This window comes from Puma concolor, chromosome A1, assembly GCF_028749965.1.
Source record: "Puma concolor isolate L17-30 chromosome A1, mPumCon1.1.hap2, whole genome shotgun sequence".
Classification (NCBI taxonomy): domain Eukaryota; kingdom Metazoa; phylum Chordata; class Mammalia; order Carnivora; family Felidae; genus Puma; species Puma concolor.
In genome coordinates this window covers 156,820,353-156,848,121 of record NC_141667.1, presented here as the reverse complement: position 1 = coordinate 156,848,121, position 27,769 = coordinate 156,820,353, and the positions used below count along the sequence as shown (strand labels likewise).

Sequence of the window (27,769 nt, the reverse complement as noted above, 5' to 3'; positions counted from 1 at the left end):
GGAAAAGCTGTATTTTAAAGAAAATTGATCTTTAAATATCCTCTCAACAAATAGTCTGGTTTTGTACTACACCAAGTGTATCCAGTTTACCTATATCTAGTGTACTAGGGCTTTTCACAATTAGTTTCCCTGCATAAATGTAAAAATAAGCAGCAGCCTCTGATTGAGTCATTTTTGAATCAGTGCCTGAGACCTTAAAGTTGGCCGCAGACTTTAAGCACCACAACCTTCAATAATTTTCTATTAAAAGTGCTGTTTAATTTAAAAGACATTTAATCCTCTGGGCAGATCATTAAAATTAATATACATTTTATTGGTACAATTTGTAAGTTTTCCCTCATTTTCCTATTTCCTGAAATCCATTTTTTTTAATGTTTATTTTTTGAGAGAGAGAATGTGAGCAGGGAAGGGGTAGAGAGAGAGACAGAGACAGAATCCAAAGCAGGCTCCAGGCTCTGAGCTGTCAGCACAGAGTCCGATGCAGGGCATAAACCCACGAGCACCGAGATCATGACCTGAGCTGAAGTTGGATGTTTAACTGACTGAGCCACCCACACATTCCTCCTGAAATCCATTTTGATCTGACTTTGCAATATGTTTGCAACTTGAAATTAATAAAAATCCTCCTTGCTTAAAAAAATAAAATCTGCAGTTGAGAATCATATTAGGTTGATCCATTCTTTCCTGTTTTCATTCTAGATTGTTGTATTTAACTTTTCTATACTTGGTTCTTTCCACTATTGGTAAACTGTGTCAGTTGACATTTGTGGAGTTGTTAGGGAAGCAACAGAAGCTGTCATGTTCTAGAGGCCAATGTTTTCATTGTAAATGGGACTGAAATTGGAATACTTCAAATAAAATCATTCTATATAGTAACACAGGAACAAAATGAAATTGAAACTATTCTCAGGCTTTATATCACTAGTAACAGCAAGCTTTCCAAATTTTATTTGTTTAGGCTTACATTTCAAACAAGGATTTGAAATAGTGGTCTATATCCTTAACTCTGCTTACTTACCTTTCACTTGCCTCTCAAACTGCAAAGTTGAGCATGTGCTGCATACCCACGACAAATAAATATTCAGTAGTTTTTTTTTTCTTTTTTAAGTTTGTTTATTAGCAAGCTGAGGAGGGGCAGACAGAGGGAGAGAGAGAATCCCAAGCAGACCCCACACTGCCAGTGCTGAGCCTGATGTGGGGCTTGAACCAACAAACCATGAGATCATCACCTGAGCCGAACACTTAACCAACTGAGCCACCCAGGCACCCCAATATTCAGTACTTTTACTCCCCTCTTCCCTATCTCTCTTCTTAAACTATTGACAGTGCCTTCTAGTCAAAGCCAGTGGACTGATGTTGCCATGACATTATTGGAGTTTTGCAAGCATTGGGCACTCACCACCATTTCCTCACATGGGATCCAAAACCTCACCCTGTCTTGACCCTCTTTTTTCTCAAACTCTTTACTGATTGCCCAGTCTACAGCTGCCTCCTTTGGAGACTGGTGCTCCAGGGTTCTACCCTCAGTCTTCTTGTCCACATACAGGGAAATGTCATCCACTCTCATAACTTAACTTTTTCACCTCACCTCCTAGTCTTTAAAAACTCTAATGCACTACTGCTCCCTGCTGCCAAGTGAGAGAAGCCCAAACTCTTGAGCATGGCATAGATTCTTCTAACCATACAGTAAGGGCACATGATGGGCACATTTCTATATCCCCATTGTCCAGCCAAGTGAAACTCCATGAGCCCTCGATAAAGCTTTGTGGGAGGAAGGATTCCTCTAATTAAGCCAAATTTGAGTTTCCTCTTTCAAAATCTCCACCCCCTCAATTTCCTAGAATTCTTGCCCTACCCCACTCAGCAGCCTCCACAGGATTTTGACCTACATCTATTTACACTCTGTCTTCAGTCTAGAGCAAAACTTTCCTGCTCATCCCATCTCTCTGTCCCAACCCAATCCCAGCATCTACATTAGCAGAAAGCTGCCAGTGCATGGAAATGATCATCACCATCAAAATGGTGATACAAAATCTTGGCTACATGTTAAATCTATGAAGTTTGCTGATGACCTATAGCAGAATTATGCCATTCTTCCCGTTCTAGTTTTATACCACTTCACACTTGACATACGATGGGAAGGCAGAGTCTGGAGGTCCTCAAAAGACTATTTCTCTTTTGTTTCTAACACTCAACTCAGTTCCTTGAACGTAAGTGGACATTCAGAAAAGTGCACTCAGTAAGACTGCACTCAAGCTTACAATTTACCAGGGAAGATAAGCACATAATTCTAAAGTGTATGGTAAATGATAGTAAATACAGACCATGTCGTATGCCTCTTGTGGCCTGTAAGGACAACAAATTTTCAATAAATCCTTACAGAGTTTCTGGATGAACAATTCTAGTGTGCAGTGTAATGACTCCCACAGGAAACAAAACTCCACTGCCCTGCACTTTTCTCCATTGAGTTCTTTCCTCCATAGCTACACAAAAGAAAGCTGTCTAATCCACACTGCTTTTACATGACAGTTTGTCAAATTTTGTGTACAGTCATCATGAACAGGTTTCTCTTTGCAGGTTAAATATCCCCAGCCCTTTCAATTATGTAAAGTATTTATCACTATCCTAGTCACTACTCTGGAATTGACTGTGTCAGTGTCCTTAAACACATGTCATCAATGCTGAATAATGAATTCAGAAATGTCCTAATTAATCCATTTCTCGGGCTTGAAAGGCTTTGGAATTATTCTCAACTAGTCATCTTCTACATAACATTACCTTATCTGCATATGGCACTTTACAGCAGGCACATTTTCCTCTTCTACTTCTCCCACATCTATCTCTTCCTGGTTCAGGCTCATCACCCCAGTGGACACCCTGTGTCCATTTTTTTTGCTTCCTTGCCTGCTGCTGCCATACCTGTACTCCTTACACAATACTGTCATATGTGGGTCAGCAAACACTCATTGAGCATCTATGATGTGCAGTGCTCATGCTTCAGGGCATTGCTTATGAGTAGAACAAGGCCTGTCCTTTAACTGTGGAGATGACAGCCTTCATCTGACTATACCACTGTAGAGGGTTGCATTGCAGCATGGGTGCACCCAGGATTGAGGGTGAAGAGGAGCATCCCACCATAGGATGGCATTTGACTAAACTTTTAAGAATGGTTGGAATTAAAAGCAGAAGAGCATTCCGGTCTGAACCAGGGGGTAGGGCATGAAGAGTCTAAATGTACACTGATTTAAGGAGCTCCTGAGCAGAGTAGAGGGACAGAAGCTCTGGATGTGTAGCAGAATGAGCAGTAGTACTGAGTGTCCGTGAAAGGAAGATTAGAGCGGGTACCATTCTCGGTAGTCTGTTCTGGATGATCGGTAGCCTGGAAGAGGGGACTGTTATGCTCCCACTTCCATTCATTTCCAGAAATCAGTTGGCACTTCCATCTCTCAGTGGTTGAAGTCTCAACATTTGGACAGGAAGCTCTGCCTAGCAGCTCTTGAAGAGGTGGCTGGAAAGCAGACCAGGAGTACCCCCAAGCCCCGGCAGTGCGACCTTAGACATTAATTTGTGGGAACCTGATTGTCAGGGCTGTGGCGAGGATTAAGCGCGATAATAGGTACCCAAGTGTGGCCTTACTGTAAAAAAGTTACTAACCACTGGAACGATTTGGGAGGGTGGCACCCGCGGCAGCTCAGCGCCAAGCATCCGTTACCTGGGCGACAGCAGCCGCAAGGACTCTCGTACGCGTCCCACTAGGCGTGTGCTAGCAGCTGGAAGACTAGACTCCGCACCGGAACTCAGCCACCGCGGACTGAGGCGGTGCCCAAGTCTCAGCGCCCTTTCCTCTGATTGGGTGGAACCAAGGGGCGGACGGACAAAAGAGAAGGTAGAGACTGGTTACTCCTGGGAAGAAGGCGGAGCCTTGTCGAGGAGGGAGGTGGTATTTGGCTGGCAGTGGTAGCCCCGCCCCCTCACCGCGATTTGGGACACAGACTTAGAACAGTCAGTGGAGTTCCTACGCCTCCTAGTCATCCCAGCAACCAGTGACGCGGCTCGCCTGAGGTCAACCACTGGCCAACTGGGGAAAGCGGGACTGCAGCGTGACCCCTTTTCCGAGCCGCCTCCTAGCTCCCCCTATTCGGCGGCCGAGCGCTCCGCCAGTCCCTTCCTCCCTTCTCCTTAGTCCCGCAGTCTGGGAGGCAGGGGTCGGCGAGCCAGCTGAGTGGGAACCGCGTGGTGTACAAGGAGCCATTCGGCGACCGGTGAGGGGACTGAGGGGCTAGGAGGGCAGGGTTGGCGCGGGGCAGCGATCTCCAACTGTCGCCGGTCTTCGCCCCTCCGCTGTGGGCTGCTAGCGCCTGCAGCTGTTGCGAGCGCCGCCCCGGCAACGAGTGACGCTAAGGTACGCTGGGCGGCCTGCTCCTCCCAGGCCTTGCCCTCAGCCTGTCCTCGCCCCCGGTCACCTTCGGGCCCGCAGCCCCACGACGCAGATATCACCAGGCTAAGACGGATTAAAAGGGCAGCTTTAGCTACCAAGCTCTGTCGGCGTTAATCACCCCCGATTCCTCAATACGTCTTTGGTGCCCTGTCTAGCCCTCAAGGTGGACTGGCGCCGTGGGAGAGGAGCTGAGGTCGGAAGAGTTTCGCCAAGCAACTCGTGACGACCACCGTTGACTGAAGCGCCCGGAATTGGCTGCGCTGCGACCTTCTCAGGTGTGGCGTTCCTCTTACCGTGAATAGTTGTGTACATCTTCCCGTTAAGTACGAGGCAACAAGTCTTAAAATGAACAACCAATCTTCGTGCTTGCTCTGAAAGCTCCCGGGGTTCGGCGTGGGGCTACGGAATGCCTACACTGCTCTAACCCTGTGAAGAAGGGTTCTTTGGGAGATCAGGGAAGGGATTTAAAAAGTCTTGCGGAACGTTTAGGATCCTTAGGGTCGAAGTCAGAGACAGACCCCATATTCAGGATCCTTCTTTAGAGGAACTTTCCTGAGGAGGGCAAAACCTAAAACTTCAGCAACCGCAGTTGTCAGACTTACACATGTTTTAACCTTCTTTTCATATGAAACGTTATAATAGTTTCCTTTACTGGGTTCTCCCAGGCAGAAGTGTCAGACCCCTAAAGTTCCCTGTCCAAGGTCACACAGCTAATACTTATTATGGAAGAACCAGAATTTGGACACTTGCCTCTGTGGTTCCCCTATGGATCTTGCAGTTCTGTTTCAGTAAACCAAAGCAGAATATTTGCAGTACCTGCAGTAGATAGGGCTACGGAGGATAAGATGACTGGAGAGAGGCTTCCTACTCCTCCAGGAATCTAACATTTGAAAGACTTGTATGCCAGTTTAATACATCATGTTTAAAAAGCATTGAGTGCCCTATGTGTGCCCAACTTCTTGCTAGGCCCAGGGAAGGTTCAAAACAATATATATAGTCCCTTCTTATATCCCAGTTCTGGGAAGCTCTGCCCCCTCTGGGTTGCAGTTTTGCAACCGTGTGTCAAAGGAACACAGGGAATAGACTACCCTACTATGCTCTCTCCCTGCCAACATCCGCACCTTGTCCACACTTGCCAGTTCACAGGAAAAAAATTGTGAAGGGAGAACTTCCAAAAGAATGTATTTGAATCATAATCAGTCTTGGGCACTTGGGATGGGAAGCAGCTGTCATTCCTATTTCCACCAGCTCCTTAAACATGTCAGACTGGACCTGAAGCTAGAAGGGGTAACTTCTTTTGAAGTACTGGACCTTGTTTCTTCTGTGGAAGAAAAGAAAATAAGGAATAGCCACTCTGGTGCTCTAGATTCCACACTCCATCCTTACCTAGAAAAGGGGCTGAAACCTTCCCAGAATGGATGGGAATCACTGTTTCCTGTTACTTTCACTGATTACTCAGAATAAAATCAAGCAAGGGGATGGGCTGTGGGGTGTGAAGGCGCTCAGCAGAGCTTCTCTGAGGAGGGGCTATCGGAGCCAAGCACTGAGTGAAGGGGGTAATGGGCTTTGCAGGTGGAGCTATAAATGGAAAGGCCCCAAAGTAGGCAATTAATTTTAATAATACATTTCATTTGGGGCATCTGGGTGGCTCAGTCAGTTAAGTGTCTGACTTAGGCTCAGGTCATGATCTTGTGCCTCATGAGAACTGTGCTGACAGCTCAGAGCCTGGAGCCTGCTTCAGATTCTGTGTCTCCCTCTTTCTCTGCCCTTTCCCCACTCATGCTCTCTCTCTCTCTCTCAAAAATAAACATTAAATTTTTTTTAAATAATACATCTCATTTAACCCAATATATACAAAACATTATCATTTCAACATATATATAATCAACATTAAACATTATTAATGAGATATCTTGCATTCTTTTTTCATACTAACTCTTTGAAATCAGTAGTGTAGTTGACCCTTTACAGCACATTTCAGTTTGGACCAGCCACATTTCAAGTGCTCAGTCACATGTGGCTCAAGACTATTATAGTGGACAGTACAGCAGGAACAATCCTCAGTCCCTCTCCTGTTCCAGTTTTACCCAGCTCTGGCTTCAAGATGGAGAAATTGTGAGATGATCACTTGCCTCTTCATCCTGCCCCAGAAATGTTGGCCCAGCAGAACAGATAACTAGGGAAGAAAATCTTTGTAGTGACTGAAGGACACAACTCAGAAGAAAAAGGACTAAACTGCTCTCATAGTAGATTGTTAGTAAATGTACTAAATCCTAATTAATTACCATACTCTTGATCTGTAATATGTGATCAATTAGATATGGTATGAAATCCCTGCAAAATCTATTAAGACACAAAAATAAAGTGATATAAAACTCAGAAGCTTATTTTTAATCAAGTGTAAATGTTAATTTTTTCATTAGCTTATATTACCTGTTTTTTATTAATTACATATGTAGCATTTGTAAATATTTGTAAGTATTAGATGCTTGAAAGTTACTACTTTAAAATACTGAGCATTTAGGACTTTTCAGTAAATCACACATAATTACTTCCTTCCCTCTTTCCAAGTGCTCCTGTACTTTTTTTTTTTCCCCTCCTGCACTTACTTTTTTTACACTTAAAATGAATTTGGTGGTTTAACAACTTCAAAACCCTCAATTGACAAAGTGGTTAAGACAGTCTAAAAATCTTTTTTTTTTTTTTTTTTGTTTTTTTGTTTTTTTGTTTTTTGTTTTTTGCACAGTAATTTTTTTTTTTTTTTTTTTCCTTTCAGATTTCCTCCCAGGGCAAGTTCCAGCATGGGGTGAAGTACAGAAGAGAGACTTGAAGGGTGTACTCTGGTACTGAATTACCAAACCTGCTCCCTAGATCAGGGTCTGTCTTATTTCCACATTTGTAATGGGGCAGGAGTGGGGGGGAGAATTGTATCTTTCTTTATATGTCACTCGTATGCATGTTTGTGTTTGTGCATTTGTCTTCCCTTCCTTGGGCATGTGCCCTGGGAGGCAGGGGGGCGGTTTCCCAGAAACTTGGTCTGAGAGGTGCCATGGTCCCTGCAGACCCCCAAGTAAAGTGGAACACACACCAGGGAATGTGCATTGCTCTCTTTGGCATTTGGGATCAAACACTGAGTCCTGAGGGAAGGTTTTATTCACGTGAGGGTAAAAGTTCTTTTGAATTGAAGACCAGCTAGAGTAAGCTGCCCAAGTGTCTGGGCTGAAAGTTCCCTATGAAAGAACTGAGAGACTCTCTAAAGACTGCTTTAGAGAGGTCTGCAGAGGGGCTCCTGCCCCTGCTTGCAGTTTGAATAAGATATCTGGGATTTAAAATACTGCAGACCAAAAAAAGAGAGAAAAAGTGTGTGGGACGGGAGGAATGTCATAGATGGGACAGAAATTTTGAGAGCAAAATGTAAATAGATGCTGAAGGTGAAAGAGTGATTCATGATACTTTTCTTTAGTTTTTTAAATTTGAAAATGGCCATTAAAACAATATTCCCCTCTTCTTTCTCTCCCTGCTTCTGTCCCCTCTGCTCAGTTTAAATTCATGTTGTCCCTCTTCCTTCATCTTCGCAGGGTACAGAACATCCTGCTTCAAAGGCATGAGAAGAGAACATCCTGTATTGGCCACTCCTGCCCAATGTGGAGGGGAGCAGAAGCTCCTGAGCCCACCCCTGAAGGTTTGTGGCTTTCAGGACTTTTTTTTTTTTTCTTTTTTAAATGTTTATTTGTTTTTGAGAGAAAGACAGCCTGAGCGGGGAAGGGGCAGAGAGAGGGACACAACATTTGAAGCAGGTTCCAGGCTCTGATTTGTCAGCACAAAGCCTGAGGCAGGGCTTGAACCCATGAGCTGTGAGAAGTCACATGTTTAACCAACTGAGCCACCCAGGCACCTCTCAAGGATTTTTTTCAATGGATCCTATTTATGGGATGTTTTAACCAGAGCTCTAGGTATTTATGATGTTTCCATCTGCCAGTAAGAAAATGATTGCTGACTTGTTTGCTTCCTCTCCCTGACCCGTTGAGTGATAGTCTATAACTCATAGTAACTGCACCTAATCTCCACTGAATTTAGCTGGGACCAATCCTTGGACCTTGATGGAAGTAGTCAGTGATGAGGCCCACAGGAGGTTCTGTAAAGAAAGCCTGACTCTGCTCCCAGACAGCTACCTGGACCAACTTGTTAGGATTCAGGGATAACATCTGAGATAAAGACAATAGCAGAATAGATTCCATCCCCATAAGGGGCTTTTCTGCTATTCTGAGTTCTCAGATCCCTGGAGCTAGGGCAATGAAGGATGTCTGTAGAATGTTTGCAAACAGCTTGGATGAACTGAGAATTAAGAAGGAATGCTTCTTCCTTCTCCCCAGCTTTTCCTGAAAATGTGAAAAGCACTTCTAGGAAAATGCCATCAACTTTCAATATTATTTTTTGTGGACTACACATGTTCCTTTTCACCCCTTCCAGGGTTGCTTTCACCCAGGTCCAGAGTTGCTTTCTCAAGGTTAGGCCAGAGAACTTTGAAGCTGTGTACCAGTGTGGAGTGGTTGTTTATCAGGTATTGTCCAAAGCCAAAGTGCAGTACTTTGGGGTTTCTTAGATACCATCCTTTGCCCAGGCCCCAGCCCTTTCTGATACTTTTTGCCCAGGCTTCTGCTTATGTATGGGTTTAGGCTTCATCTCATTGCCCTCCTTGACCTTCCAGGTCTGGCTGGGTTCACATTGGTGACTTAGGAAACCAGGGTCTCAGAGGAAGGTTATCGATGTGGTCTAGGGGAGTTTTGGAAAACTGGTCTGCAGATTCTAGGTTCCTTTTCTGGTAAGCAGGCTCTGTGGCCCAGGGGCTTTCTCATTGCCCATCCCTTCTTGGTGTTTCCTAGTGTATCTCCAGGCTAAGACCTCTGGCCTAAGGACAGAAAACTGGCTGGGTACTCCTCATCCCCTCCCAAGCAGAGTTTTGGAGGCAAACTCCCTCTCTGAATCCCTCCTGCCCTTCGTGGTGGCATGAAGACCTCCTTCTCCATATTTCTAGGAGTCCTATGGCTTTGCCTCTTCTTGGAGAATGGAATGCAGGAGATGGCCTAGCTGAGGAAGTTACAAGAAATGAGGGACTCTGTGCTCACCTGGCCATTCCCCAAGGTGTAGCTGTTACAGCTTTAACTGTAGCGTACAGTGACTTTCTCCCTATAGGGCTCGCAGTGAAGGGTGAACTTGGCTGCAGCGCACCCTAGAAAAAGACACAGTCTGCTTACAAGAAAAGGAACCTAGAATCTGCAGACCAGTTTTCCAAAACTCCCCTTCTTCCCTTTGCCACTCCCTTTCTAGGCCTTCAGAAAACGGAAAATAACACGCAGTTTGAGGAGGTGCACCCTGGCGTGGGAGTGGCACACATCCCTGCCAGCCTGCATTCCGGGGACTCCACCCCCCCACGCCCGGCCTGGCCCTCACCATGTTAGCTGCATCAGAGATGGCGGCAGCAGCAGGAAGGCCTTACATATGCAGTGAGTGTGGCAAGAGCTTCCGCTACAGTTCGGTGCTGCTGCGTCATGAGCGTGCTCATGGCGGTGACAGCCGCTACCGCTGCCTAGACTGTGGTGAGTGCTATGCCCTGGCTGCTGACCTCCGTGCGCACCGACGCGCCCATGCTGGCCAAACACTCTACATCTGCAGTGAGTGCGGCCAGAGCTTCCGCCACAGCGGCTACCTCGACCTGCACCAGAGTGTACATAGACAGCGCAGCCGCTCCTGCTCTTGCCGTGCCTGCGGCCGCAGCTTCCCACACCTCCCGGCTCTGCTGCTGCACCGGCGCCGCCTGCATCCCCCAGAGCGGCCCCGCCGCTGTCCGCTGTGTGCCCGCACCTTCCGACAGAGCGCGCTACGCTTCCACCAGGCGCGCGCACACCCGTGGGGGTCACCCATCACACCCACAGACCCATTGCACCGCTGCGCACAATGCCCACGGGCGTTCCGCAGCTACGCAGGGCTGCGGAGCCACGCGCGCGTCCACGTGGCCCGGAGCTCTGGAGACTCCACACCTCCACAGCCTCATGCTCCAGGTGCACACCAGTGCAGTGTGTGTGGGAAGAACTTTGGTAAGAGCTCAACACTAACACGACACCTGCAGATTCACTCAGGTGAGAAGCCCTTCAAGTGCCCCGAGTGTGGAAAGGGCTTCTTGGAGAGTGCCACGCTCGTGCGCCATCAGCGCACACACACAGGTGAGAAGCCCTACATGTGCGGGGACTGTGGGCGCCGGTTCAGTGAGAGTTCCACCCTTTTGCGCCACAGGCGCAGCCACCAGGGAGATCGGCCCCACGCATGCACTACATGTGGAAAGGGCTTTGGGCAGCGCTCTGACCTAGTGGTGCACCAGCGCATACACACAGGCGAGAGGCCCTTCCCATGTGCTGAGTGCGGCCGCCGCTTCAGCGACCGTTCTGACCTCACCAAGCACCGGCGCACACACACAGGCGAGAAACCCTACCACTGTGAGTTGTGTGGCAAATGTTTCACGTGCGTATCTAACCTCAACGTGCACCGGCGCAACCATGCTGGTCACAAGCCCCACAAATGCCCTGAGTGCGGCAAGGCCTTCAGCGTGGGGTCCAAACTGGCACTGCACCGCAAGACACACCTGGGCGAGCGACCGGCAGAATGTGCTGAGTGCGGCAAGTGTTTCAGCCACAGTCGCTCGCTCTCACAGCACCAGCGGGCCCACACACGAGCGCGTGCCGCCACCGCTGCCACCCAAGCAACCGCAGGAGCTGCCCTCATCTTTGCAGGGCAGGCAGAACAGGAGAAACCGGACTTTTTGTGTCCCAGCTGAGGGAAACTTGCTGAGAAGCTTCTCTGGAATGGGCTCAGCAAGTACCAATATACTGCCACAGGGATGGTGGGGCAGCTCTGCAAATGGGAGTCTGTATAAAAACAGCATGGCTGTCTGTCACCCCCTGTCATGCCCCTACATCCATTTCCCTTGTCAGCTCTTCCTGTCCATCCTTCCTGCTACCTCTGGGGTATAGGTGCAGGGAACTGGGAAAACCTAGACATGGAAGAAAGCCCAGGTATTGGTATGTTCCCATTGCTGCTACTGTGCCCTCAAATGTTTTCTTCCTGGTTTCCCACCTGTATTGTCTTCTCTTGTCCCATCCCCTTTTTCCAGCCTGAGTCTCCTCTAGCTCTCCTTCCTGGATACTTTTGTTGTCCTGCCTCTTCAGGTAATGATCACAGGGTGGCCACAGGGACAACCCACCTGCCTTGCGGTCTTCTTGCCTCCTGGTTCCACTTGACAGCTTCTCTGCTGCTTTCTCCCTGGGCTCTGAGAGATGGGAAATTTTTAGGCAGAGATGATAAGATTTCTCATTTCTGTGAAAGGCATCCTGCCATAAGCAATCAGCCTGCCGCCCAGCAGAGAAGGCCCACTCCAGTGAGGGTGGGCAGGAGCCCTCAGCAAAGCATCCACCTGTCCCATGGGCCAGACCTGATGGTGTCCAGATCAAGGTCCCTCTCAGGACACTGTTCTCTAGCTAGGTGGGCCACATTAGCTTTGGGACCTAGACTTAGACCACATGGATAAAGCAGGATACTGCCAAATGAAACATCAGAATGTTATATCCAAATCAATCTTGGAGCCATGGGGAAACAGCTCCACAGAGGCAGTAGTGCAGGGTAGAAAATCTGGAGTTGTCCAGTGATTTGCTTATGGCTGTTGAAATAAAGAGTTGTTTGTTTGGGTTCCAGATACCAAGAGCCTCTTTTCTCAAAGCTTGAGGCTGCTGTCTTTGCAGACTTCAAGAGTGATCCAAGGGCCATGCTCTTTTGAAGTTCCAAGATATCTTGTCCCCTCCCAAGTGATCTTGCATGTAGAGCCCCCTTGATTTTGCACTGGAAGGCAAGACTCTTAAGGCCTATACACTTGGTTCTCAGTGAAGAGTACAAATGTGGCTCAGGCTCACATACCTCCATTCCTGCTCTAGCTATCCCTCTGGAATGACCTAGTGCTCTGCATACTGTCACAGCCTGCCCTGCTTGAGCACAAGAATAGGTATGACACTCAACTGAAAAGGACTGCAAAGTGTCAAACCAAATTGGGAAAGAAAGCTAGGTCCTTGAGGTAGGGGCCTACAGAGAGAGAAACAGGGCCTGCACCTATGGTGCACTCAGGCACATTCTAGCAGAGCCTGCTTCCAGAGGAATAAGGATTTCCATTCTTCAGGTGCCAAAACATTCACTCTGCTCACACACAACTGTAAAATACTGAGTTTATTCTGTTGTTTAAGAAGGCTAAAGTAGCCTGTCTTGGTTTTTTTTTTTTTTTGCCCCCCACCCTACACTCCCTGTCACCTTAGTTTCTGGGGACTAGGCATCTGGCCCTTCTCTTCTTGCTCCCCTTCAGTCCCTAGGGTCTGGCTTCTCAGAGCCCAGGAATGCTCACTGTTGATGGAGTGTGGTCAGAGCTTCAGGAACCAGAGAGGGCCTGGACTCATCATCAGACCTCAGGGTCACAGAGGCAGAGATATTGGGGCAGGGTTCCAAAGGGCCGGGTGACTCCTGTGGAGCTGGGAGCAGGGCTGGATGGCTTTTGCTGCAGTGAGCTGCAACGCTGTCTGGCTTCTCAAAACGCTTGCCACAAAACTCACAGGGGAAGCGCAGAGTAGCAGCTGTCTCTGCATGCTTGCGCCGGTGCCAGTTCAGGGAGGCCTTCTGGCGGCAGGTGAACCCACAGATCTCACACCTGAGCCAGGGACAGCGGAGGGAAGGACAGTGCTTCAGCCCATCTTGACTTCCCCATGGCAGTTCCCCCGCTCCAACCCACAGCCCTACCTTCCCACCCATACTACCTCCCCCACACTCACTGCAGGGGCTTCTCTCCAGTGTGGATGCGCCGGTGGATGACGAGGTTGCTGCTGGTGCGGAAAGACCGGGCACAGAACTCACAGATGTAGTCCCGGGTGTCTGCAGGTGCACAGGTGACACCCTAGCATTCATCCCCAGGCTGTGGCCCCTCCTCAGCCCAACCCACCTGCCAACCCTCACAGGAGTACTGTCCCAATTCAGCCTGCTTATCCCACTCCTCTCAGCCCCCAAAAGTGCCCTGTGGCTGTCAGCAGCCAACCTGTTCCTTTTTCCCTGAACCTGCCAGCACTAACAGCACCTGCCCTTTGCCCTTCTCCAGCAGCTCTCACAGGCCCACTGTGCTTTTTCTCCTGTACCTCCAAGCCTCAGGGCAGGGCATACTGGAGGTATCATCACTTCTTGTGGCATCCTTTAGACATCTGTCTCACCCCACCTGTCGGACGGCACATGTATGCTTACAGCCTTCTTCCCCATCACTCTACCACACTGCACAAATCTCTGGCTCCAGGCCCTCTCCTCAGCCAGCACTCCATATTTCTGTTCCCTGGTCTCCCTGTCCCTGGTCTCCCACCCTTTTCAGAAACTGCAATTGCAAGCATGCCAGTTCCAGCAAGGGCCTTCTACTGCTTTGTCCTGCTGCAATAAGCCTGTGATTCCACGCTGCCAGTCCAGCAGCCCGCTGACTTTCCACTGTGCCCCTCCACACTCCCGTTCCAAGGCATCTTTGTAGCCTTCCTTCACTCATACTACCCATTCACTGGCCCCTCTCTTCCTCAGCTGGACCTGTTTGGCTAAAATCCAACTTAGGGTAAACAACATTTGGCCCGATCCTGCACAGGTGTGCTAAGGGAAGTAGAAACAGAATCCACAATCCATGCCCCCCACCCACCCACCAGCCTCTACTTTTCATCCACAACCACAAGTCTAAAGAGTCCACCATATGCCTCTGTATTTCACTCTCTCACTCACAGGAGTCCAATAGACAATTATTCCATACTACCTCCCCTCTCTGCCAGCCTCATTCAGCAGTGATCTTATTTTTCAAAGTCACCAAGAAGAGAAAAGCCAGGAGAGAATACCCACATCTTCCCCCTTACCTAATCTATCACCAAACTTGTTTGTGACCATTTATGTGAATAGTTGCTTTACTGTAGCCACCTTCCAATTGTGCAGAAACACACCATTTCTCCCTGACTGCAGGCTGCCCACCCCACCTAGGCATCAGTAACCTTTACTCTCAGTGGGATCCCTTTCCCCTCTGTGCCCCCAAGCTCACAGCTCTCCAGCTAAGACCCCATTTCTCTACTTGTCTTCACAGCAAAACTCCAAAGAGTAGTCCATATTCTCTATCTCCACTTCTTTAGCTCCTCTCTGCCTTGAACTAATTCGATTCTGGCTGTCCTCTCCCTTGTCACATGCCACCTTGTTATCTAGTCAAAGTCCTCATCCTCATCTTACTCCGTCTTATGCACTGGCACAACCCACCCTCTGTCCCTCCTCCCTGGAGCAATCTCTCCACTTGGTTCCTCAAGTACTGCTCTCTTCACTTGCCTCACTGGTCACTTTGTAGCTGCCCTTTCCACATGTCCCATTCATTACTCTTCTGTACCTACATTCACTCCATGGAGGTATACTCCACCTTCAGCAACAAATGTGCTTGTGAAGCACCCATGTGCTTGTGATTAACACTTTTTCCCCCTCCCCCCACCATCTCCAGACTCCAGATTCATATCTTCTGGGATGCCTAAATTATCATGTCCCAAATAAACTGTCCCTTTCCTAAAGCCTCTCTTATTTTCAGGAAATCACATCACCTCTTTCCAGTTGCTCAAGCTGGAATCCTTCAAGTCAGCTTGACGCCCTCCTGCCCATCCACCTGTGGCCAATCTGTCCTTCTCACAGCAGCCCTTCTAGCTCCACTTTCACGCTCACATCAGCCTCCAGCCACTTCTTATCAACTCAACTGTACCAGCGTGTTAAAGCTGCCATCACTGCACACTGCACATTCCTACAGCCCCATTTCTCCACATGGCAGTCACAAAGTCAGTTTTAAAGTCACTTGTGCCCCTTTTAAAGTCAGTTGTGTCGTTCTGCTACACAACACCCTGGGATGGTGCCCATCTCATTTAGCCAGAAGCCAAACCATCTTTGATGGTAGTGTTAGAGGTCCCTGCTACCTATCTGACCTCTCTTCCTTCCTTTCTAACTTCCTGGTCCCCTCTCCATTCCTGGTACATTCCATGCAGATGCCAGTTCAGGGCCTCCCCAGGCCTGCCCATAGACATGGACAAGCCTCTATTCCTCCCTTCACATAGGTCTTTGCTCAAAGGAGCTTCCCTTTCTACAAAAGAAACTCCTCTCTCATGCTCTCCATCCCTTCCCTGCTTTCACATCTCTTTGTATCCCTGTTATCACTAGAGTGGATGTTCACTTTTGTATCCTACACCTAGAACAGTCTCAAGCAGGCAGGTGCTCAACACACAGAGAGTTGAGTGTGAGTGAGAGTCATTCCACAGAGGGGTGTGATGGCACCTGCAGATAGGAGGTGATAGGCCTCACAGGGCAAGTGAAGGGACCGCCAGGGGGAGGTGACAGAACCCACATGGAGAAGTGAAGGGACTCACGGAAAAATGAAAACACCCAGAGAGAGAGGTGAAGGGAAGTGAGGAGGCATTTCTACCACTCACCACTGTGCAATTTCACATGCTCCTTCAGGTGTTTCTTAAAGTTGAAGGACTTCCCACAGGCTGGTTCTGGGCAGGAAAAGGACTTTTGGTGGATGTGCTGGTACTTCTTGTGGTGCTAGGGAAGGAAACAGGTGGTCTCAGGGAGACCACCAGAGCTGACCCAGCAGGCAGGCTCCTCTGCCCCCTCCCCATCCCCCAAAAGTTCTGTCACCACCAGCTCACATCATCCTGGCCAGTCCTCACCTGTATATAAGTCCACCATCCCATCCTGACACCAAACTCTGCCCTCACCCTATTCTGTCCTTGACTTCCATTACCTCACCTTTTTGCCACAACCTTCCTTACAATGACCAGTTCCCTGAACAAAGTGCCATTCTGGTGACACTCCTGGTTCCCTAACCATGGATTTGCTGTCTGCTGGGAATAAGAACACAATTTGGGTAGGTATGATTATCCTCTTTAATATCAATATTAATGTACAATAATATCACCCAGATTGCCTACTTTATTGCTAACCATGGGTATACATTATATGGTGTTTTCCTAAATCTTCTTTAGAAACACACACACACACACACACACACACACACACACACACACACACGTATGCTTTCAACCTGGAACACTTTTAGGGATTGTGTGTTCTTCCTTAACTCCCTGATTATTTGTTGGAAATATTTCTCCTGTCTGACCTAATGTAACATTCTGGCTCACTAAATTCCATGGGCTTTCCCCTTATCTATAATCCCGCTTTACCAAGTTAAACTGCTGCTGGTGGCTGCTTCAGTGTCCTCCATTAACAAGCTCAAGTGCGTTTGACTAGCCCTGGTAAAGTTCTTCTCAGCCCAGGGATTTCCTGCCCAAATGCCTTCCACCCTTGCCTCACCATTCTTCTCGTCTGGGGTCTCTGCCTCAGCACTTGGGTCTGGGAGGGCTCTGGATGAGTGTGGGGGCTGTGGCCCTTCCCTCTTTGTGCCCCAAACCTCTCCTGCAGTTAGGCTGGGGACAGGACCATCTTCCAGTCCTCTAGCACTAGAACTGCCTGCTCAAGCAAACAGGGCCAGGTGGCTGAGTGTGGACTCAGCAACCCCAGCACCGTCACACACTAGCTAAGGAGTCTTGGGAACTGCTTAACCATTTTGTGTGCTTCAGTTTCCTCATTTGCAAAGCAGGAACTGTATCAGCACCTACTCCATAGGGATCTTTTGAAGATCAAAAGACTTGACCCATGTCAAGTGCTTAGAACAGTCACTAGCACTCCAAGAGCCTGAGGAATGCCATCATCATCTCCACGTGACCCTTGGAGGGCCCAAGAAACCAGCAGTAGTGGGCAGCAGCTGTGTACTGGTGGCTTGGTTTTCTGCCTTATCTACCAGCTGTCTGCTTTAGTGATTATTAACTGTAGGTAAGCTCTGCAGGTCCACCCCCATCTTTCTCTTCCCATCTCTGAATCCACCCACATTCCAGGCTTCTTTGCTTCAGCTTCTCCTTCACCTCAGCATCCCCTTCAGCGCTTCTCACCTCTGAAGCCACATAAAACCCAATCTGTGCCCCTCACATTCCTCACATTCAAATACTGTCGGTTGGAGAAGATCCGTCCGCAGCCAGGGAAGTCACAAGGCAGCAGCTCTCTTTTGGCAGCTTTCCTGGGAGGAGGAGGATAGGGAGGAGCATAAGGACTCCCACGGGCTCTCCTCAACTCCCTCTTCTCACTCTCCCCCCTCCAGCCCCGCTCTGCAAGGCCTACCTAATTCTCTTGGGGCCAATCTGTGCCGTGTCCTCCTCCCAGGCCAAGGTCAGAGCAGACTGGGCCTGAATCCCAGGGCTACGGGCAGCAAAGAGGGAGCAGAGGGCCTCGAGGGAGGGCCATGTTCCGGGATGCCCCTGCCCTCTGTCTCAGCCATCAGGTTACCTGGCCAGAGGCTCAGTCTGCTGGGCTGCTTGAGGGGTCCCTCTGAGTTCCGGCTGTACCCCAACTTCGGTAGGAAGAGCTCCAGAACTCAATGATGATGTTGATGAGGATGGTACAGCAAGAGGATTGAGGAGAGCTGCTGGGGCTGGGGGTGTCTCCCCCTCCTTAAGTGTATGGGTGACAGGGGAAGGAAGGAGTCTGGGGGCATCTGGATCACTGCTGAAAAGAGAAGGAAGAGGAGGGCATTATTTCCCTGGGCTTTCAGCTAGCCCTGAGCCCCCGAAATGCTAAGATCCCAAACTCAGAACAGCCCTACTCCTACCCAGGATCTCTGTTCACACCTGCTTTCAGCTTTCATTCTGCCCTACAGCCTAACTTTACCACCTTCCACCCAATTCAAAGCCTCCAATTCTTTCTGCCTTCCCCAATGCCCATCCTGCCTTCCCCACCAAGTCTACAAAGCTTTGGAAGCCCTGGCCAGCTGCTCCCTCCCTCCTCCTGCTCTGTTCAGCATCCTCCTTCAGCCCCAACTTGCTCATCTGGGGAGGAGCTGTAGGTCCATGGGCTGGCCTCACTGAGCATCTCCTCTTCGTCCTCGTCTTCCTCCTCCCCCTCTTCTCCTGGGGGCGGGAAGGTCTCCAGGAGGGGTCCTACTTCCCTGCTGGACCAAGGAAGGCAAGCCTCAGGCTCTGCTCCTTCACCTGCACTGTGAACCCAAGTCTATCCTGTCCCTCCCACCCCCAACCTCACCTGGGTGACCTGGCCTCCTGAGTCCTCTCATCATGCTCAGATTCCAAACCTGTAGGGTCAAAGGGGAAGGAACTCTGGGCTGGAGGGATGAGGACAGGTGTACTTCTAAGGTCTGAAGTGGTGGGAGGACTCTTGGGAAGGAGGAGGGTGCAGAGGCTACTGGAGTGGGAAGGGATATTTTATTTTAGAAATGATACATTCACATGGGTTCAGAAAATAAAAGTATAAAAAAGTACACTATGAAAAGCCTCTTTTCCAATACTGTTCCCAATCACCTATTCTTCCCACAGACAGCCTGGTTTCCTACATGCCCTTCCAGAGATATTTTATACATCCATTAAGTGCATACATACATTCTTTCTCCTCTTAGTTTTCCACCAAGGGTAACACAACATACGCCCTATGCTGTTTTTTGCTTTTTATACCTGAAAATATATTTAAGGATATATTTTCTTGTAAGCATAGTTTTTCCATTGAGAAAGGATAATTTTTAGACAATGAAGCTCTAAGCAAAAGAGATGGGAACCTCTTCCCTTCCTTTTCTCCACAACTCTTCTTTCCCCCAGCCTACCTGCAGGTGCTTGCCCACTCCTGGCCTCTGGGCACCAGCTTCTTGGGGCAGTACTTGGCCGGAAAACTGGCTTAGGCTCCTCTGGAGATATGGGTCCTGAAGAGGGGCCCCAGGAGAAGGTGTGGCCCGCAGAACACTCCCACACAAGTCCCCCATCTTGGCCCCCGGGCCCCCGAAGCCCAGGCACCAGGCTGCATTCTCGGCTGTGGGCATGAGACAGGAGCACCAGATACTGCAGACCCTTGGGGGGCAAAGGCTCAGGACCTGGAATGGTGAAGACAACAGTCAGGGCAAGTGGGGAGGCCTCCTACTCTCACTCTGGGGCTACATTCAGCCCTGTCCCCCAGCCCCCTAGGCAACCCCAGTCTAGTCCATTTTACCATTCTTCAGAGCCCAGAACCTCCCCAAGGTCCTGAGACACTGCTCTCTTTTATACAGGACGTTCCCATCAAACTATCCTGGGCTCCCCAATTCTCCACCTTTTCCCAAACTCACTCAGATCCAATCTCCTTATGGAGAATGCTGCTGGGTCACATCACTCACTCCCTGTTGCCCCTCTTCCCCTCCCTGGCTCCTGACCCCCTAACTTTAGCTATTCCCTACCTACCTGCACAGAGCACACAGCCTGAAGAAGTGTACCTGCCAGGGTAGGGAAGAGAGGCAGTTTAGGTAGGGGTCCAGGCCAACTGCTCTCAGCACTCCCACGCTTTTAAGGGACCAGTCCTAAGGGCCCCTCTATTCACTGGGGACCAACAGGAGGGCACAAAGGCCACAAATCACAGAGGCGGTTCTGCTGAAATGAGAAATCTACGGGTGGTAAGGAGCAATGGGCCACCACCTGACCCTGGGAGGGAACTGGGTGTTGCAGCCTGGGTGCCCTCCCCCAGAGTCCCGCCCAGGCCCCTAACCGGTCCAACAGGAACTTAGCGAGTTGCGAGTGCAGGGAGAAACCCAGCCGCTCCTTGAGAAGGCACCACTGCTCCATGTGGCCACCTAGGCGGATGCGGCACTTGCTGCGGCGCGCGTCCAGCTGCCGTCGCTTCTCCTGCCGCCTGCGGGATGCGTCCACCGGGGAGGAAGCCATAGGCACCAGGACCTACAAGGTGGAGGAGACACGCATATGGGCGTACCTGATCCCGGGCCTCTGGCTCCACCCGCCATTGGGGCCTCAGTTTCCTCATCAATGAATTGGAGCAAAACTAAGTCATTTCAATAGCATCCCCTGCCATTGGGCCCAACCACTCCAGCTTACAGGACATGTAAACTAGCTCTGTGGAGTGGGAGGCAGGGAGACAAAGTCAATGTCAGAACAATGGCCTGACCCCGGGCATACTGAAGTGTAGAAACGGAAGCCATGGGGAAGGGGCGTGAGACTTTCATGGAGAAATTTCAGCTGGGGCTGGATGAGGGGTTGGTAAACAGTTTCACCTTGAAGAGAACATGGGCCTTTACTGGTTGGTGGGGGAAGGGGAGGTCGTGTGTTTTGGGGGCGCTCTTCATAGCGGGGTGAATGTGGGTGGGGGCGGGGTCTGGAGGGCTCTCCCACCCGGTCTCCGGCCGTCCCACTTAACGCTCACTGTGTGTAGGGCTGGCCAATTCCACAGGCAGCTACCAGACCTCCCAGAGCGCCCGCCGCGGCCCACCCCGACTCGGCCTTACCTGCGCGCCCCCACCCGCCCTCGCCCGGAATGCGCCTGCGCCTCCCCCGCCTTGCGCGCAGGCCCGGAGAGCAGAGATGGACAAGGGCCCACCTCGCGCGCACAGCCGCCGTTTCTCTTTTAAGAGGAACCCGTCCCCCTCCGCGTCGGAGCCTGCATCCGGGAACAGGGGCCGGGGTTACTGGGAGGGCAGAGACAGAGGCCCGCAGCGCGCGCCTGCGCATTGGCCACCTAGCGTAGCGCCTGCCGGGAGGTGTAGTTCCCGCAGGAATTGCCCAAGCACTTCGCTTAGCGCCAGGGGAATTGTGGAGGGGTGGCTTTTGTGGCAAGCGCCCGCGCATGATGGGGAAATGAATGGTACCAAGCCCTCCCCCTGTGTGCCGACCCCAGCCTCTCCAGCCTGCTCATGGATGTTGCCTCCACAATTACTATTTTGTACTTCACCTTCAATTTCTCTCTCAGTTGCCATCAACGGGCACACATGCAGTGCAGAATCAGCCACCCTAAAAAACCAACTAGACTCCTCTCTAGAACCCCAGGGCTCATTCCCTCTGTCTGCATCAAAAGTCCTCTGAAAAGTTGCCTAGATTTGCTGTGGACTCTTGTTGACTTCCCATTCTCTTTTCTAATGACTCCAGTGGCGTTTTCCCTTTCAAGGAACAGCTGGAATGGAACGGTCACTTGGCTGTGGTCTCTCCTCCATCAGAGCAACATCTGACGGTGTAGATCTTTCCCTCCACACCCCCACCCCCACCCCAAATCCCACTGGCTTCTGTGACTTCACACTCTCCTGATTTTCTTCCTTCTTCATTGGCTCTTCCTTTCCTTCCTGAATCTCCCCCGCTCTGACCCAACAAAACGTAGTGTCCTCCTGGATCAGGCTCTAAAACAAGTGTTGTCGCTTACCTCTTCTGGAGTGATCTAGTTGCCCGATGGCTTTGTTTTGTTTCTTCCAATTATTTCTTTAAATTCCAGTTAGTTAACATACAGCGTAATATATTAATTTCAGATTTAGTGATTCATGTACATACAACACTCAAGCTCCTCACAATATGTACCCTGCTTCATATCCATCACTTATTTAACCAATTTCCCTGCCCGCCTCCTGTCCAGCAACCCTCAGTTTGTTCCCTATAGTTCAGGGTCTGTTTTATGGTTTGCCTCACTCTTTTATTTCCCCAATTTTCATCTGATACAGTTCTTAAATTTCATATATGAGTGAAATCATATGGTATTGATCTTTCCATGACTAGCTTATTTTGCTTAGCATAATATACTCTAGCTGCATCCACATCCTTACAAATGGTAACAATTCATTCTTTTTTTATGACAGAGTAATATTTCATTGTATATATATATATATATATATATATATATATATATATATATACATACATACACACACACACACACCACTTCTTCTTTATCCATTCATCAGTCGATGGACATTTGGGCTCTTTTCATAATTAGGCTACTGTTGATAATGCTGTTATAAACATCAGGGTACATGTACCTCCTTTGAATCTGTATTTTTGTACTCTTTAGATAAATACCTAGTAGTGCAATTGCTGGATCATCAGGTAGTTCTATTTTTAACTTTTTGCGGAATCTCCATACTGTTTTCTAGAGTGGCTGCAGCAGTTTGCATTCCCACCAAAAGTGCAAGAGGGTTTTTCTTTCTCCACATCCCCACCAACATCTCTTGTTTCTTGTGTTGATAATTTTAGCCATTCTGGTGATTGTGTGGTGGTATCTCATTGTAGTTTTGATTTGTATTTCCTTGATAATGACTGATGTTGAGCATCTTTTCATGTGTCTATTAGCTATCTGGATATCTTCTTTGGAAAATTTTCTATTCATGTCTTCTGCACATTTTTTAACAGGGTTATTTGTTTTTTGGCTGTTGAGTTTGACAAGTTCTTTGTGGATTCTGGATACTAACCCTTTATCCGTATGTCATTTGCAAATGTCTTGCCCCATTCCATAGGATGCCTTTCAGTTTTGGTGATTGTTTCCATTGTTGTACAAAACTCTATCATCTATCTATCTATCTATCTATCTATCTATCTATCTATCATCTATTTATTTTTGAGAGAGGGCACAAGTGGGGGAGGGACAGAGGGGTGGGGAGAGAGAGAGAGAGAGAGAGAGAGAGAGAGAGAGAGAATCTGAGGCAAGCTCCACACCATCAGCATGGAGCCCAACATTGGCTCAAACTCACAAACCATAGGATCATGACCTGAGCCAAAACTAGGAGTTGGATGCTTACCTGACTGAGACACCCAGGCACCCCAAACAAAGCTTTTTATCTGATGAAGTTCCAATAGTTCATTTTTGCTTTTGTTTCCCTGCCTCTGGAGATGTGTCTAGTAGGAAATTGTACCAGTCAAGGTCAAAGAGTTTGCTGCCTTTGTTCTTCTCTAGGATTTTGATGGTTTCCTGTCTCATATTTAGGTCTTTCATCCATTTTTTTGTATGGTGTAAAAAAGTCTATTTTCATTCTTCTGCATTTTGCTGTCCAGTTTTCCCAATACAAATTGCTGAAGAGACTATCTTTTTCCATTGGATATTCTTTCCTGCTTTGTTGAAGATTAGTTGACAATATAGTTGTGTATCCATTTCTGGGCTTTCTATTTTGTTCCATTGATCTGTGTGTCTGGTCTTGTAACAATACTATACTATTTTGATGACTAGAGCTTTGTAATATAGCCTGAAGTCAGGAATCATGATACCTCCAGCTTTGCCTTTGCTTTTCCAGGATTGCTTTGGCTGGTTGGGTCTTTTATGGTTCATGCAAATTTTAGGATTGTTTGCTCTAGTTCTGTGACAAATGCTGGTAGTATTTTGATAGGGATTGCACTACATATGCAGATTGCTTTGGGTAGTATAGACATTTTTAAAGTATTTGATCCTCCTATCCATGAGCATGGAATGTTTTCCTGTTTCTTAGTGTCCTCTTTAATTACTGTCATAAGATTCTATAGTTTTCAGAGTACAGGTCTTTTACCTCTTTGCTCAGGTATATTCCTAGGTATCTTTTGTTTTTGGTGCAATTGTAAATGGGGTGGATTCTTTTGTTTCTTTTGATGGTGCTTCATTATTGGTGTATAAAAATGCAACAGATTTCTGTATGGTGATTTTATATCCTACAACTTTGCTGAATTCATGTAGAAGATCTAGTAATTTTTTTTGTGGAATCCTTTGGGTTTTCTATATAAAGTATCATGTCACCTGCAAATAGTGAATGTTTGACTTCTTTCTTGATGATTTGGATGCCTTTTATTTCTTTTTGTTGTCCAATCTCTGAGACCAAGACTTCCACTACTAAGTGAAATAGTAATGGTGAAAGTGGACATGCTTGTCTTGTTACTGACTGTAAAGGAAAGTCTCCCAGTCTTTCCCCAATAAAGATGATATTAGCTGTGGGGCCTTCATATACAGCTTTTATGATGTTGAGGTATGTTCCTTCTATCCCTACTTTATTGAGAGTTTTTATCAAGAATAGATGCTGTATTTTGTCAGATGTGTTTTCTGCACCTATTGAGAGGATCATATGGTTCTTATCCTTTCTTTTATTAATGTGGTATATCAGGTTTATTGATTTGTGGATATTGAACTAGCCTTGCAGCCCAGGAATAAATCCTACTTGATCATGAATGATTCTTTTAATGTACTGTTGAATTCAATTAGCTAGTATCATGCTGAAAGTTTTTGCATCCTTGCTCATAAGGGATATTGGCCTGTAATTCTCTATTTTAGTTTGATCTTTGTCTGGTTTTGGAATCAAAATAATGCTGGCCCCGTGGAATGAGTTTGGAAGATTTCCTACCATTCGTGTTTTTTGGAACAGTTTGAAAATAGATATTAACTCCTTTTTAAATGTTGGATTGAATTTCCCTGGGAAGTAATCTGGCCCTGCACTTTTGATTGTCAGAGGATTTTTGACTACTGATGCAATTTTATTTACTGGTTATGGGTCTGTTCAAATATTCTACTTCTTCCTGTTTAAGTTTTGGTAGTTTGTATGTTTCTAGGAATTTGTTCATTTCTTCCAGATTTCCCAGTTTTGTTGGCATATAATTTTTCATAGTATTCTTTTATAATTGTTTGTATTTCTGTGGTGTTTGTTGTGACCTCTCCCCTTTCATTTGTGATTTTATTTATTTGGGCCCTTTCTCTTTTCTTTCTTATAAATCTGACTAGGGGTTTATCAATTTTATTTATTCTCTCAAAGAACCAGCCCTTAGTTTCACTGATCTGTTCTTCTTCTTCCTCTTCTTTTGTTGTTGTTGTTGTTGTTGTTATTGTTATTGTTGTTGTTTCTCTATAGTTTATTTCTGCTCTAATCTTTATTATTTCCCTTCTTCTGCTTGCTGTAGGCTTTATTTGCTGTTCCTTTTCTAGTTGTTTTAGGTGTAATGTTAGGCTGTGTATTTGAGATTTTTCTTGCTTCGTGACGTAAGCCTGTATTGCAATACACTTCCCTGTTAGGACAGCCATTGCTGCATCCCAAAGGCTTTGGACTGCTGTGTTTCTTTTTCATTGGCTTTCACGTACTTTTTTAATTTCCTCTTTAACTTCCTGGTTAATCCATTCATCCTTTAGTAGGATGTTCTTTAACATCCGTGTACTCGAGAACTTTCCAAAGAAATGTGTGTGTGTGTGTGTGTGTGTGTGTGTGTGTGTGTGGTTGACTTCACGTTTCATAGCATTGTGTGCTGAAAATATGCATGGAATATCTCAATCATTTTGAATATTGAGGGTTGACTTGTGCCCCAGTATGTGATGTATTCTAGACAACATTCCATGTGCACGTAAAAAGAATGTGTATTCTGCTCCTTTAGGATGAAATGTTCTGAATATATCTGTTAAGTCCATCTGGTCCAATGTGTCATTGTCTCCTTGTGGATTTTCTGCTTGGATGATGTGTCCATTGCTGTAAGTCCGGTGTTAAAGTCCCTACTATTATGGTATTATTATTAATGAGTTTATGTTTGTTATTAATTGATTTATATATTTGGGTGCTCTAAGTTGTGGGCATAAAAATTTACAATTGTTAGATCTTCTTGATGGACAGACACCATAATTATGATACAATGCCCTTCTTCATCTCTTGTTAGTCTTTGTTCTAAAATCTAGTCCTGGGTGGTTCAGTCAGTTAATGGACAACTCTTGATTTCAACTCAGGTCATGGTCTCATGGTCTGTGAGTTCGAACCTGCATCAGACTCTGCACTGACAGTGTGGAGCCTGCTTGGGATTCTCTCTCTCTCTTCTCTCTCTGCCCCTCCCTGCTTCCTCCCCCTCAAAATAAATAAATAAACTTAAAAAAAAAAAGATAAAATAAAGTCGAATTTATTTGGGTCGGCTGAGTGGCTCAGTTTTTAAGCACCCGACTCTTGATTTCGGCTCAGGTCATGATCTTGCAGTCTGTGAGATCGAGCCCCACACTGAGCTTCATGCTGATAGCAAGGAAACTGCTTGGGATTCTCTCTCTCCCTCTCTCTCTGTCTCCTCTCCTCTCTCTCTCTCTCTCTCTCTCTCAAAATAAATAAACATTTATTTTTTTTTAAGTAATATAAAATAAAATCTAGTTTAGCTGATATAAGTATGGCTACTCTGACTTTTCTTTGATGTCCATTAACATGATAGATGGTTCTCTATCCCTTCGTGTTCAATCTGCATTTGTCTTTAAGTCTAAAATGAGTCTCTTGAAGGCAGCATACAGATGGGTCTTTTTTTTTTTTTACTATTATTATTCTTTCTGATACCTTATGTCTTAATTGGAGCATTTATTCCATTTACATTCAGACTGATTATTGATGGATATGAAAATAGTGCCACTGGACTATGGGTAAAGTTATTGATTTTTTTTTTTTTTTTTTTTTTTTAGGTTTTCTCTGTTCCTTTCTGGTCTTTCTTAGTTTTGGTCTGTTTTTCCCACTCAAATAGTGCCCTTTAATACTTTTTGCAGGGCTGGTTTAGTGATCATGAACTCCTTTAGTTTTTGTTTATCTGGTAAACTCTTTTTCTCTCCTTCTGTTATGAATGACAGCCTTGCTGGATAAAATATTCTTGGCTTCCTATTTTTCCCACTCAGCAAAAAGAATATATCATGCCACTCCCTTCTGGACTGCCACATTTCTGTGCACAGATCAGCTGTGAACCTGATATATTTTCCCTTAGGCTAAGGACATTTTTCCCTTGCTGCTTTTGGATTCTTTCCTTGTCTGTGTGTTTTGTGAATTTGACTATGATATGTTTAGATGATGGCCAGCTTTTGTTGATTTAATGGGATTTCTCTGTGCTTCTTAGATTTTCTTATGTCTGTGTCCTTATCCAGATTAGGGAAGTTTTCAGCCCAAATTTGCTCAAATAAACCTCCCAACCCTTTTTATCTCTCTTCATCTTTGCGACTCATTATTTTTTAATGTTTTTTTATGTTTTAGTTACTTTTGAGAGAGAGAGAGAGAGAGAGAGAGAGAGAGACAGAGTATGAGTGGGAGAGGTGCAGACAGAGAGGGAGACAGAATCCACGAAGCAGGCTCCAGGCTCTGAGTGGTCAGCAGAGAGCCTGAAGCGGGGCTCGAACCCATGAACCATGAGATCATGACCTGAGCCGAAGTTGGACACTCAACCAACTGAGCCACCCAGGTGCCCCTTGAGACTCTTGTGATACAGATGTTATTATGCTTTAAGGAGTTGCTGAGCCCTTGAGTCTACATTTATGATCTAACATTGTTCTTTCCCTCTTCTTTTCAGCTTCATTATTTTCCATAATATTAATATCACTGATTCATTCCCCTGATTCATCTATCCTCTTTGTCTTTGTCTATTCAGGTTTGCATCTGGTTATAGCGTTTTTAATTTCAACCTGACTAGTTTTTAGTTTTTT

The 27,769-nt window shown here is 47.0% G+C and overlaps 2 protein-coding genes across 10 annotated transcripts; one reads left to right on the top strand and one right to left on the bottom strand.

The window, feature by feature from the left end:
* Positions 1-3,987: 3,987 nt before the first annotated feature.
* On the top strand, positions 3,988-12,182 carry ZNF672 (zinc finger protein 672). Its single transcript, XM_086707639.1, is given in 5 exon segments — positions 3,988-4,713; positions 7,215-7,315; positions 8,017-8,120; positions 8,909-11,250; positions 11,253-12,182. Coding segments are annotated over 2 exon segments (1,389 nt in total). The 5' UTR covers positions 3,988-4,713; positions 7,215-7,315; positions 8,017-8,120; positions 8,909-9,890; the 3' UTR covers positions 11,282-12,182.
* Positions 12,183-12,688: 506 nt separating this feature from the next.
* ZNF692 (zinc finger protein 692) lies at positions 12,689-21,097 on the bottom strand. 9 transcript variants are annotated; one of them, XM_086707573.1, is made up of 12 exons: positions 20,969-21,097; positions 20,126-20,313; positions 19,825-19,856; positions 19,218-19,481; positions 18,647-18,695; positions 18,432-18,557; positions 17,897-18,115; positions 17,732-17,809; positions 17,552-17,630; positions 15,985-16,099; positions 13,297-13,396; positions 12,689-13,175 (listed from the first exon to the last, which is right to left on the bottom strand). In XM_086707573.1, the coding sequence occupies exons 2-12, from the start codon at positions 20,299-20,301 to the stop codon at positions 12,872-12,874; spliced, it is 1,542 nt and encodes a 513-aa protein (XP_086563699.1). In that variant the 5' UTR covers positions 20,302-20,313; positions 20,969-21,097; the 3' UTR covers positions 12,689-12,871. The 9 variants fall into 9 exon arrangements, with proteins under 9 accessions (XP_086563699.1, XP_086563716.1, XP_086563706.1 ...); XM_086707590.1 differs by having other exon boundaries at positions 17,897-18,112; XM_086707580.1 differs by having other exon boundaries at positions 18,432-18,554.
* Positions 21,098-27,769: the final 6,672 nt, after the last annotated feature.

Excerpts from the sequence above, each read along its gene's own strand:
- ZNF692 (XM_086707573.1), bottom strand. The coding sequence starts at position 20,301 with ATGGCTTCCTCCCCGGTGGACGCATCCCGCAGGCGGCAGGAGAAGCGA. Across the intron at positions 19,857-20,125 it reads GCTAAGTTCCTGTTGGACCG|GTACACTTCTTCAGGCTGTG; the intron begins GTTAGGGGCCTG and ends CTACCCTGGCAG. Across the intron at positions 18,696-19,217 it reads GAGTGGGCAAGCACCTGCAG|GTTTGGAATCTGAGCATGAT; the intron begins GTAGGCTGGGGG and ends TTGACCCTACAG.